This window comes from Dermacentor albipictus, chromosome 9 (assembly GCF_038994185.2).
Source record: "Dermacentor albipictus isolate Rhodes 1998 colony chromosome 9, USDA_Dalb.pri_finalv2, whole genome shotgun sequence".
In the NCBI taxonomy this organism is placed as follows: Eukaryota; Metazoa; Arthropoda; class Arachnida; order Ixodida; family Ixodidae; genus Dermacentor; species Dermacentor albipictus.
Window position 1 is genome coordinate 129,849,067 of NC_091829.1, and position 13,677 is coordinate 129,862,743.

Consider the following 13,677-nt stretch of genomic DNA (forward strand, 5'->3'; position numbering starts at 1 on the left):
ACCCGTTTTTATACACTGTCTGCCAACTTCGCCTGGGCAAGCACTTGCTCGAAATGGTTGTCTCAGCGGGCAGTTTGCCAGGGGGTGTTTATGGTTTTCTACGTGAAGTTGTAGCTTCATGCAGGTTTTTGTCAGCGCGTTTTTCTCTTCAATATTTGAGTGTCGTTAACCGGAAAAAACTGTACAGGGACCTGTGTGATGTTGTTCTTCCCGAGCCTTTATATCGGTCTCTCTACAGAGCTAGCCATGGGCACAATGTTCTTAAGCGCGTTAAGGCGATGCCAGTACCGTCAGGCGCTAAGACGTTCGTTTTTGAATTGCACTCCGGAACGCGGACTGTGAAACCGTGGCTGGCTGAAAGAGGTTTCTTTGTTCCTTGGGGCACTCATTGTACAATTTGCAGGCAGGAGGAGACAATTGAACATGTTTTTCTGCATTGTTGGGATGCCGTTTTCCTCTGGGATGTGCTCCAGCGCACAATCAAAAAGGATTTCCCCCTGGATGCGTATGGGATTCGCTACTTGCCAATAGAAAGTGATGATGGTACCCCATTCGATGTGCTCATGCTTATGGCCCTGCATAGCATTTGGAAATGTAGAATTGCGGTAAGGCATGCCGATCTCGATGCAAGAGTGGCTCGCCAGTATTTCAAAGAAAGCATACGGAACTTTGTAGAGGAACAAAAGTTGCTGGAGTGCATTCCAGAGTGGTTGCCACGAGTGAAATTATTATTGGCGATAAGGGAATTTTAGCACAAGCGCAGCCGCACATGCGGTTGTTTTCAACATATTGTGAGTGTGCCTTTTGATTATTTGTGAATGTGTAATTTTTATCCGGGCCAACGACCGGCAATAAAGAAAAAAAAAACCTCGTGGCTCAGTGGTTACGTCTCCGTGTCACACTCCGGAGACCCTGGTTCGATCCCCACCCAGCCCATCCTTTATTGAGGGCGAGGTATGGATGGGTGGATGGATGTTATGTGCGTCCCCTTTGGAACGGGGCGGTGCGTTGAGCCACCAAGCTCTTGCTACTATACTGCCTGATATCCTACCTAGGTTAACCAACGAAAAGAAAAAAAAACACTATGGACTAACACGTCCAAATTTTCTGATCCCCTATTGCGAACTGTGTTTTTCTACGTCTCCGTTTTTTGTCGTTTCCCTACTTTTCTTCCACCAATCCTCCAATCGCCTCTTACTGATGTCTATTGCGGACCTGTTTGCTTTACCACTGCTCCCGCTGAACCCAAGGGCTCCAAGGAGGCCAGTGGTGCCTAAATCGACCACTGGGTAGACGCCTTCACATTCTAATAAAATATGCTCCGTCGTTTCCCTAGCTTTACCGCAGCAAGCACATGCTTCTTCTTCCTTCTTATATCTCGCTTTATAGGTGCGTGTTCTAAGGCATCCCGATCTCGCTTCGAAAAGTAATGAGCTTTCCTTTGAGTTATCATAAGTGGTTTCTGTCCTGATTTCGTTTTTTCCTCTTAAGTAGTTACTCATGGCAGGTTTCTTTTCCATTGCCGCCAGCCATGAGATTAATTCAGCCTCTTTAACTTTCCGCTTGACCTTCTTTGTTGCTGTGTTGCCCACCTCACAGGCCGCATACTTGCTGGTAAGCTTCCTAGTTCTTTTCCTCCACTGTGAATCAATGTTTTGCCTGTACAGGTACCTGAACACTCTCCCAGCCCATTTACTTTCTTCCATAGTCCTCAGCCATTCTTCATACTCAATTTTACTGCGAGCTTCCCTCACTTCAAAACAAGTCCAGCCCATATCCCCCTGCACAGCTTTATTTGTAGTCTTCCCGTGAGCGCCCAATGCGAGGCGACCCACTGACCTTTGGTTCCCGTCGAGCCCTGATTGTACCCCTGATTTAAAGCAAACAACCGCATTTCCAAAAGTAAGTCCTGGAACCATTACCTCTTTCCACATACCTCGTAGGACCTCGTACCTACTGTATCCCCATAGCGCTCTGTGCTTCATTATGGCTGCATTTCTCTTCCCCTTGACTGTTATGGTTTTTTCCTGTGCTTCCATATATCTATTGCCTTCGTTTATCCTTATACCAGGGTATTTATATTCTGTTACCCGAGGTATTTCTTGGCCCTGTATCTCCACTGTCTGTTCACTGTTTTCATTGAATACCATAACACCTGATTTTATAACACTAAATTTCAAACCTAAATTGTTGCCTTCCTGTCGACAGTTATTAGCCAGACGTTGCAAATCACCTTGCTTGTTAGCGAGCAACACAATGTCGTCCGCATAAAATAAACCTGGGAGTTGCTGCTCTATTACTGTACCTGCCTGTTTGTATGAGAGATTAAACCCGATATTACTTCCCTCTAGCTCCCTCTCCATCCTCACCATGTACATCATAAACAGCAGCGGGGATAAAGGGCACCCCTGCCTCAGTCCCTTGTTGATTTGAACTTTCTCCGCGCTTCTCATCCCTTCCCATTCAACGCTAATGGTATTTTCTAGGTAAATCTCTCTCAAAAGCTGTAGACAATCGTTACCTAAGCCTTCCCCTTCCAGAATATCCCACAAAATGTTGCGGTCTACGTTGTCGAATGCTCCTGTAATGTCCAAAAAGGCCACATACAACGGTCTGCTTTCCACTTTTGATATTTCGATACACTGAGTAAGAACAAACAAGTTATCATCCAAACGTCTACCTATTCTAAAGCCATTCTGAAGCTCTCCCAAAATGCCATTATTCTCTGCCCATGCTTGAAGCTTTAATTTGATTGCCGGCATTGCTAGCCTGCATATTACCGATGTAATGGTCAACGGTCTATACGAGTGAATTCTGTCTTTCTCCCCCTTACCTTTATAAATTAAATTCATTCTACTTTGTCGCCAACTGTCTGGTATTCGTCTATCTCTTAAAAAATTTTTCCACTGCTTTCACCAGAGCTTCCTTACTTTGCGGTCCGCCGGGCAGCCACCATTCACCTTGAGCGCAACCACGTGACGTGACGTCACGACAGCCGGGGGAAAAGCTGGGCTCCAACACACTAGGGTGCCTCGATGTCCTCCTCGCCCGCCGCTCCATTCAGGGTGGAGACATTCTTTGACGGCGCCGGTGCCGCCAGAACCGGTTCGTTCTAGCCACCGCCGCCATGTTCATGCCCGCCGCGTGCGCTGGACGGTGCAGGTGGTAGGACGTTGCTGCGACGAGTTCGCTGGGTGTCGTCGGCACAAAATGCCCGGCTGCTGCGTGCCGTTCTGCAGTAATCACTCAAGGTGTTTGTGTCAGCCAATTCATCCACAAACCGTCAACGACTAGCTACGATGCCGATGACGCACAGTACCTGCTGTCGGCAGGTATGCAAGAAGAAGCGGCAGCCAATATTGAAGCTATCGACGACGCGGAGATCCCGTTTGTTGAATAGCTAACATAAGCTGAGTGCGAGATTTTGTTTCATATCGGTGGGTTTCTTATAAAAGGGATCCTCAAATCTATTGACCACTGCGAGCAGTGAAAGCCTGCATTGATAGCAGTGAGCAGCAGTGAGCATGCGTACTTGACGTCCCTCAAGGAATACGTCTCTGAAAGCAGCAACCTTCATTACCCAAGCGATGCAGTCATGCTAGTTCTCAAACCTTGCGAGGAACATTTTAATGGTATCACCACCTGGACGGAAAGCGTTTTCACCATGAAATCATCTTTGAAGGCTGTAACCGCATACTTGACAAATATGTTGCGGTGCGGCGTAACGGGCGCCTGTCAGGAACACAAAGAAACAGTGGAAAAGCTCTTTGTGTCAAACTACGCGAGACTGGGGCTGCGTTTGCACCTGCGTCAAGCCGCGGCAACGGGATTTCACGGGCATGCAAGCAAGACGTGTGCAGGAGTGAGCCTACAGTGAACACTGAAATTATATTTTAATGCATATGGCCAGAATTAAAAAACTTTCGTTTCATTTGTGTTAGTATTTTAATATAGTTTTCATTCATGTGTTTATTCTTAGTTTGCTGTGCGTGCTGATTTTTCACCTTGTGTCTGTACAAGTTTTCCGCTTTTGTTTCCAACTTATCGAGCTGAGCTGCAAGCTGACATTCTAATGTATTTTGTTCAAGTTAACTCAAGGCTTCTTTCTAGTTTCTGGTCGTTGGTCTGAGATCTACGAAAGACCTGTGGCAATTGACAACTCCTGACAGCTGATATAATAAAAACCTGCATGGCGACACAAACGTCGTGACTGAAATCACGTATCTACTCGTCACTTATTGACCTCTTTCCTTTACCACCAGCATCTTCTTATGCAATAGGAATTTCCAGCGCTGCATACCAACACGCTCACAGGCAACACAGGTTCACGGCGTAACTCTTCGTGAAGAACAGAAATGCTGGCAGCGTAGCAATTTTTGCATTCCTCTATGAACGCTTGTGTTAAACGCATCATTTCTCACTGTGAAACAAAGTGACTGCCGCGAAACTTAATTTCTGTATTTACAGTTCGCAAACAAAACACGCCAGGCCACTGATCACTGGTTGCAACGCGTTTTACGAGGGTACTTCCAAACGATTGCATTAAAACGACACTAAATAGAAACACGAAGTTGAGCTGGCATAAAAGAGGGGCCTTAGGGAATGCGCACAAATTTTCCGGTGCAAAAATATTTCTTAATAGTAGAGAAATTCGTCATCGAAGTTATAAAAAAAGCGCATTGCTTCCGTCAAACCGCTCATCCACACGCGCGCCAACAACGCGCCGCTCGCAGCGGGCAAGAACATGGCGGACGCCGTAGCAGACGACGCACTTGTCTCCACCCTGAACGGAGCGGCGGGTGAGGAGGACATCGAAGCACCCTACAACCAACGCCTCCTATAATATACTATGCCTGGAACGTGAGCCGCAAACGCGCTGCCCTTCCCTCGCCTGTACTCTCCTCCTTTTGGTACGGTGGCAAGCGCCTCTTGCGGCCAGCCCTTGTAAACACGCCGGTGGCGCGGCTACCGGGAGCCAGCCGGGAGCGACGTCGGTGTCCAAGACGAGGCTGGCGCGTCGTGAGCTTTCGGCGGCGGCGGCAGTGGTTGCCATGGGGACCGGTACGGTGGCGCGCGCCGTCCTGCGGCGCATGGTCGCAACACTCGGCAGAGAGCTCCCTATGGAAAAGAGAGCGACGTTCCAGGCATATAGTTATAGGAGGCGTTGCTGCAACACACGCCGGCGCAGCGCCCCTAGCGGGAGGAGCGGGAGTCAGATGGTGGCTGCGGCCGCGCGCGACCGCGCGAGTTGGGGCCCAGCTTTTCCTCCGGCTGTCGTGACGTCACGTCACGTGGTTGCGCTCAAGGTCAATGGTGGCTGCCCGGCCGCGCCCAAGGGCTGAACTGAGCGATTGCAACATGCTACGCATAAAATAAACAGAAATGCTCACCAGTAGACGCGCCAATTAAATTCACATTCGTGGATAGTTCGCGCGATACTTTGTATCCTCGTATTTTCGGAGAACAAGTAATACATGGACTGGAGAAGCACTCGATCGTGAGCTGAACGGCACATTTGTTATTTTCCTGCGGTGACGACAAGCCGTGAATAGTTCTCACGTTGTTGTCTACGTTGTCTTCCTTCGTTAGTGGTTGCAAGGAGTGGTAATGATACAAACGCAAACGTATTCCAGTACTCAACAGCACAGCACACTGCAGAGAAACTCCCCCCACCGCAGCCGAGTCCTCAAATACATTTGGTATACATATATAACCTCTAAAAGAACGCGACTGGGCGGGGTGGAGCTTTGGTGTTATGGTTAGCATGTATGCTTTGAATTCTATAGATACGAGTATACGCGGGTTCGAATCCACGTGATGTATAGAGTATTTTGATTCTTCATAAGTATGTGATTCCCTTGACAATTGTGTTCTAATTAGGTTATGTGGCTCCTGATTGCGAAATATGGCAAGATAATTACAGATTAAGTGGTAATTCATTTTTTTTTTCTCCACAGTGGCGTTCGGGACGCATACGCATAGGCCGCCACTTTAGAGCAGTCGCGCCTCATGGTAGGCAGCAAATAGCCATGAAAATGACTTTAAAATCCTGCATAACTTTGCTCACGCCTATTCTGAAGGCCGCTTGGCATTGCGCCGCTATCTCTGGGGAGCAGCCGCCTAGGGAACGGTATATCAGCGGCCGTAATTTGATCTGATTTCCAGCCTGCATGCGTCGATTCTAGCCAGGACTTGGCTAAGAGGATATTGGGAAGAGTATTAGCACTCTGCGCAAGAGTACTAGCACTCCCTTGCGGTGAAGTAACAAAACTCTGTCAGGAGGAGTTGACCTACTCTCTCTCAAAGAGAGTCGATCTACTCTCGAAAAAAGAGTGAAATATGGGACAAGCAGCTACTCCCTCAAAGAGAGTGTCCGGAACTCTCTTTGTTTTTAGAGTGTGGAAACCATAGCTTATATCGACACTTTGCAACAATTGCTGAAGCATTTCCTGCGAAGGCTATATTTCATGCTCCACACATGCAACTTTAGATCAATCGCAATTTTTCTATACTGTTCTTCCTCTTTCTCGCTGAATATTATTTCGATGGTGTTTACAGTTCTGATAGGGCAACGGGCTAAATGCTGCACTGCTTCTAAGTATCGATGCTGCAGAGCACTGGCATACTTAATTGCAAACGCGGCAATTGCCGGCCCACTTTGAACTTTGCCAATACATCACCCTAACTTTACCTTCACTTACACAATTATAAAGAAGACACCTTATTTAGTTAACCGATCACACTGGGCAAACGAAAAATAGAAGCACTGATGGCGAAGCAAAATAGAGAAAATGCGGAGGGCGCTTAAGCTTCGCCTTTAGGAGTGGAACGCAATACCATTCAAGGATCCCTGACTGCATTTCACGCTTCCCGGCAACTGCAGGTTACGTAATCGTAATGCTTACTGGGAAACCTTAGCGGCCAACGCTATGGATGGACGCGAGCTTTATCGTAGAACAGCGTTGCGGCGGAGGCGAGCGGCATCTGAAGGTGTTGCAAGGAACCGCGAGCGCCGCTTTATGGCCTTTGAGATTTGCGGCGCACGCAAATCGCGGAGACCATGGCCACTCTTTGAATGGTATAGACGCTGGAAAAGGTGTTCGTGTTTTGAGTTTCCATGTAACAGAATGATGTTTTCTTTAATATTCAACTTACAATCCGACGCCGTCTTGTCTGGAGGCTGAGTGTAGGTCGTACGTTACAATTTTTTTACTTATTTTACCTTGAGAAATTCAATTGGTTAAGTAACTTCCTTGCACTACATGGAGGGCCTGCGTGGTCGGGTATGTGTGGTTGGAAATGATTTCTGCAGAAACGACGGTTGACGCTGTATGCGGGACGCCGGCGCCGGATTTTCTGTAACGCGCAATCGCGTTAAAATGGAAGCTTCACTAATGAACCATTTAACGGTCATTACAAGGTCGACATCTCCTAGCAATACTTTCTTTTTCAGCTGATTACGCAACTAGAGCAAAGGCAAGCACAAACAATCATGCCTATCTGCACTCGCAAAAGCAGCTTTAGGTGCTCCCTAATTGCTGGGACTGCACCTGACTGCAATAATCTCGCAAACGATGTCAAACTTTGAGGTTCAAATTCTGATACCAAATGAAGGTAATTTCTCGGCAGGCATCTCGATGTTCTTTTCTTTTCGTCTCTGTGTTTTACGACACCAGGCAAAAATAATAAATAACTAACAATCGATGCCTTTCTGCATTGGCAAATGTACTTTAAGTACTCCTTCTTTGCTAGGACAGCACCTTATTAGAACCAGCTCACCAAAGATATCGAACATTAAAGCTGAAATTCTTCAATCAAAGAACGGGAATTGCAAAGTCTACATGTCGCAGTTCTTTTTTCTTCCTTCCGTAAATTAGGCTACTAGGCAAATGCAAGCACAAGAATTACGCCTTTTTGCAGTGCCGAAAACAGCTTTAAGTGTGCTTTCGTTACTTTGACAGCACTTCACTGGAATCAACTCACGAACAAGGGCGAACTTTGAGGCTCGAATTCTTGTACCAATCAACAGCGATTGCAAGGTCGACACGTGGAATTTTTTTTCTGCCAAATACTGCACTAGCAAAGTCAAGACCTAGCAATGATGCGTTTCTGTACTGGCAAAAACTGTTTAAGTGCTTCTTCATTGCTAGGTAGTACCTTACTGGAATCAACTAAAAAACAATGTCGAACTTTGGTGCTCTAATTCTTCGGTCAATTAACGGCAACTGTATGGTCCGACATGTTGCAGTTATTTTACTTCCTTGTCCAAGCGATTACAACACCAGGCAAAAGCAAGACCTAACTACCACGCCTTTCATACGGTGGCAAAAAGTACTTTAGATGGTGCTCCAATCTTAGGACAGAGCCTTGCTTGAATAAAAGAAACGATGTCAAAATATGAGCCTAAAGTTTTTGTACCAATTAGCGGCGATTGCAGTCATGTTGGATTTCTTTTTTTTCGTTTTCTGCTGAATACGACAGTAGGCAAGTGCAAACCACAACAACCATACCTTTCTGCATGGAAAAAAATAGCTTTAAGTGCTTCCTCATTGCTAGGACAGCACCTAATTGGAACGAACTCCTAAACAATATCGCACTTTGAGGATCGGCATGTCACAGTTCTCTTTTTATTTCTGTGTGGAATACGAGACAAGGCAAAGCAAGAACTAATAATTGCGCCGAAAAATATTGAGGTGCTCCTTCATTGCTATCACAACACCTTATTGGAACCAACAAGAATCATTTTAAACATTACGCTGAATTTCTTCTACCAATTAGCTGCCACTACAAGGTCGACACCTCGTAGTTGTTTTTTTTCTGCGAAATGTAGGTCAGGGCAAATCCAAGCACTAAGAATCACGCCTTTCTGTACTGGCAAAGACAGGTTTGAGTGCTTCTTTCTTGCTAGGACAGTACGTTAGTGTAACAATCTCACAAACAATATAGGACTTTGAAGCTGAAATTCTTCTATCAAATAACGGCAATTACAAGGTGAACACCTCGCAATTCTTCTCACAGCGACTCTTTCTTTTTTTTCCTTATAACGCCGAGTTTCCGTCACCGTGGGAGTTGGGTTCCTATAATGCTGCCGAATTGGTAAACCAATCACAGCGCAGGAGTCGCACGACACCAGCACGGAGTTCCTTGCATCACCACGAGATTGCTCTGGTCTCCGAGCATGAGCGCAGCGGTGGCGCCGGCCGTGCAGGGGACCGAAAAAAAAAAGATACAAAAATCTCGCCTAAGCGCATCCGCGGCTCCACATAATGAGGAATTAAACGCTTTGTGTGGATAGACTGGATTCGAATTGCGCGCTACGTACGTATGAGAATACCGCCTCTGAAACCATGATGCGTCCAAAGCGTTCGTCGTATCTTCTGGTAGTCAGCAACTCCGCTTTGCAGAAGGATCGGTATAATTTGAGTGTGACCGCTCTTGTGTGCATCTTTGCTTGTGCCGGCGTGCATGCTTGTTTGCATGCATGCATGCGTGCCCGTACTCTGTGTTTTGACTTTTTATATACTCACAGAAAGCTGTGTATAGATTCGAACTCATTGTATTTGCTGAATTTCGTTTGCACAGAATACACTAGGCAAACGCAACAACTAACAATCACCTTTTTCTGGAATGGCGAAAACTGCTTTAGGCACTCCTTCATTGCTAGAAAGCACTTTAGTGGAATCTATAAAAACGATGTGAAATATCGAGGCTGAAATCCTTGTACGGATAACAGCAATTGCAAGGCCGACATATCGCAGTTGATTTTATTTTCTTTTTCGGTGGAATATGGCAGTAGGCTACGGCAAGAACAAACATTCAGGCCTTTCTGCAATGGCCAAAAGTGCTTTAAGTGCTCGTTTGCTGCTAGGACAGCATCTTACTGGAATCAAGTAAACACCATGCCATACTCAAACATACTCGTTTTTGCTAGGATAGTACCTTACTGGTATCAAATCTCGAATGATGTCCAAAAATGACGCTCAATTTCCTTGTGCCGTGTAATAGCTATGGCAAGTTCGACATCTCGCAGTTTTTTTGCCCCTGCGGATTATGCTACAAGGCAAAAGCAAGCACTAACAAGCACACTTTCGTGCATAGGGGTGCTTTGTGTGCTTTGTGTGCAAAGTACTTTAGTGGAATCAACTTATAAACGATGTTGAACTTTGAGGCTGAAGTTCTTTGACCAACCACGGCGACTGAGAGGTTGACATATCGCACTCACTTTTTGTTAATTTTTTAAATAGGATACTAGGCCAAGGCCCGCACTGATCAGCACGCCTTTTTCATTGACAAAAGCTGTTATGAGCGCTGCCTCATTGCTAGGGCAATACCTTACTGGAATCAAATGACAATCGAAGTAGAATTACAGGCCTCCGTGAATGCGTTTCCATTGCGTTTGAACCAGTGAATAGTTTTCATTCCTATTTGTTCATCTGATGCTGCGCATTTCTTGTGAGCTCCTTTCCCGTTTCATTGCTAAGATGCATCGTATGCTTCTTTTTCTATTGTCCTAACCCCACCCTTAAAAAATCTAATTTTGTGGGAATGCTGTACTAAAGATTAATATTATGAAAAAAAGTTGACAGTCACTTTAGCATCCGCTAAAGAGCGCACTCACGAGACATTCATTAAATTGCTTGACATTATCTTTCGAATGCGTTGTTACTTCCTGAAGTGGAGTGTTCGACTGCCACGAAAGGCAGTGGATTCGAGTGCCTGAATAACTCTATCTTAATTAACTGTGCCCTAATTAACCTCGCCCTAATTAATAAGACAGGTCGTGGATTATGTTCCCACGAAAGACCGAAGGTTCGACTCCCACCGAAGAGTTCAAGCGCCTTAGTTAAGTCTATCCTAATTAACTGTGCCTTAATTAGCATCAAAGGTGTTCGGTTCCAGTGCCTTTAATAACTCTGCGTTAACTGTTCATAAACATTAACATATTAGCTTCATTACCATGCCTTAATTAACATAGTCCTAAATAACATAAAAGGTCGGGGCCGCGACTCCCACTAATGGGTTCGAGTGCCCTAATTAAGTATCTCAACTGCGCCTTAATTACCTTGGTCATAAATAACACCAAAGGTCATAGGTTTGCTTCTACCAAAGGCCGAAGTTTCGAGTTCCACCAACGGTCGGGCGTTCGACCCCAGTTTTGGCGCTATTAAATTTTTTGGACGGTTAAGTTTTCCACGCATGAGCCCTCTAAGGATTTCACGTTGATGGTTCACCTAAGGCTTTCAGAAATGCCGACGTTAGCCACAAAAACGGTCGCCTTAGAGATGCACCGCGCGAAATAGCTACATATAAATCTAGCATGCGGTCGAATAGGGCGACGGCATCTCCTCCGCCATTGGTTCCATCCTGAACATTTGTGTGAGGATGGTTTTCATTCATTAGACACAGTATGAGTGTAAACGTGTTTCTACAAAGAAAAACTTACCTGCAGCCTTTGCCACACTCCTTTGTGCAGGTGTCGATCATCGTTCTTCTTGTCTGACGAACGCAGGAAACTGCAAAGCGAGAGATGTGCCAGTAAATGTACAACACAGGAGTTGAAAAAAATTTGATGTCGATGTAAAAAATATTACGACAGAAGCGATCTCACGATGGCTGTCGAAGATAACGCCTTTACAACGCAATGCAGCGACACGACGTATTACTGAACTCACGTTTATGTAACATCTCGATGAGTCCTTCAGAGAGATACGTCACTTTTGCGGTATTCAACATACTCCGACATTGTCCCACTTAGCTACGGCACTCGCTTGACAAGGTAGCCCAAAGGGATGGCGGCATAAAGATGACTTTATAATGACGACGCATTGATGACGATCGAATGACGAAGAAGAGGGGACATCAATAGAACAAGAAAGGCACTATGATGATGATGGCATAATGATGGCGTCATGAAAACGGATGCGTAATGGCGACTGTCTCACGACAATACAATCACGATGTTACGATGGCTTGATGGGTAGGAGTGCCTACTGCTGGCTGTGAGGCACAGTTCGGCACTTCTCTGCCTCGTGTCATCAAACGTAGCCCTGCGGTCAGAGGCCTGCGACAAGCAGCGCGTTGTGTGCTGCTGCGGTCGTATTATAATGAAAATGCAGCGTATTTATGACAGTATCTAATCTGGAAACCATCTTCACAGAGACACCATACATAGTTACAGATTTCTGAAAGCAGCGGAGCTCTGCCACTTGTGAAGGCAACGTGCTGGTCTTGCCCGTCACCAGTTTCCCGGTTTGTAGTGCGAGAATGTAGAGCTCTTAAGGCTGTTGTGTTCGGTAAGTATGTTGAAATTGAGTGTGAAAATTCTGCACGAAATAAATAGCCCTTCATCAGTTTTACGGCGAAGCTCTGCATGGCGAGCAGATTCGTCCGCCCGTCCTTCTGTCTGTCGCCTGCAGGCCGAAAACTCCTGAGGTGCAGCTCCAAGTGCATGCGCGAAAAAAAAAGGAAAGAAAGTAGTATGATTAGCCAACAGCACCTAGATAGCACAAGGCCTGTTTACTCCGATCCATGACGTGACGATATCTGGCCCGAAATTTCTATTTAGAAGGCTGGCGTGATGAAACCGGGGACGTCAAAATCACTGTTGCCTACTCGGGTGCATCCCCATCAGATCCTATGACAGTCGGGGCAGGTAATATGACGTCATGAATCGGAGTGAAAAGGTCTTGTGCTGTCTAAGTGGCGTTGGATTAGGTGCGCCAGTAGTGATGTCATTGCTCTGGGTCGCAGCCAAGCGCGCGCGCAACAGTTTCTCTCCGGCTCCGAAATGGTATAGGCCACGCATCATACGTACTAAAGAGCAGGAAACTTTCGAGCAGCAGTGCCGTGAGCAGAACTGGGAACGAGCTCGTCTACGCCGTGCCGATGCTGCAGCCTGGGCACAAGAACAGGCTCGTGCAGCCGAGCGCAAGCGACAACTGCCTACCGAGGATCCGGCAGCCTACCAAACCGCCGTTCAATGAACCATCGGGGTTAACCTAGGGATAAATACCGGGGCCGCACATTTCAGGTTCGCCGGTTGACCATCTGCATGGAGTGCTCGGGCGGCACTTTCTTCTAAAGGAAGAGCTAGAGTCAAAATTTCCTTTACGAATTAGTATGTAGATGCTGTATGCGAACGTAATTTGCGCGGGGAAGCATTCTTATACCACGAGAAGCGTAATGAACACCACTTGGCCTGAAGCAATGTTAAAAAATCAAATAAATGTTGATATTTCCACAACCAGTCTAATATATAGTTATATTATAAAAGAGATGTAATGGTAATTTGTGCCGAGCTGAACACGTTTGCAATATAAATCAACCTTTTTTGACAACAGAAATAAACATGGTTTACTATTTCTTACCTTGTTCGACAATCTATCATAAACTTACGATCTGTGATGAGAGTAGCAGCTTGTAGCATGCGAAATAATTGTGTAGACTTTGATGGTCGCATACGCATTTTTGAATGTAATAGGTTAATTCATAGGTCGCGTGTGTAAGTCAGCAACGCAAAGCTTTTAGAGCAAACTATAGTCTTAAATAAAACGTGGCACTGAATCATAGTACTCAAATTACATGTAGCGTGGAGGAAGATCCTTTTTGTTCTGAGGTCTGCGCACGAGCCAAGCTCTTGCTCGTCACTAGTAATTTCATTTTGATTTCATTTCATTT

At 45.9% G+C, this 13,677-nt stretch overlaps 1 protein-coding gene across 1 annotated transcript in view; it reads right to left on the reverse strand.

The window, feature by feature from the left end:
* LOC135918838 (uncharacterized) overlaps window positions 1–12,894 on the reverse strand; it is a 337,804-nt gene extending 324,910 nt beyond the window's left edge. The window contains exons 1-2 of the mRNA XM_065452520.2: window positions 12,815–12,894; window positions 11,444–11,513 (exon numbers count right to left, since the gene is read on the reverse strand). Of these exons, the coding sequence (XP_065308592.2) occupies window positions 11,444–11,484 (41 nt within the window). The 5' untranslated portion in view covers window positions 11,485–11,513; window positions 12,815–12,894. The remainder of the gene's footprint in view (window positions 1–11,443; window positions 11,514–12,814) is intronic.
* Between the last annotated feature and the right edge of the window lie 783 nt (window positions 12,895–13,677).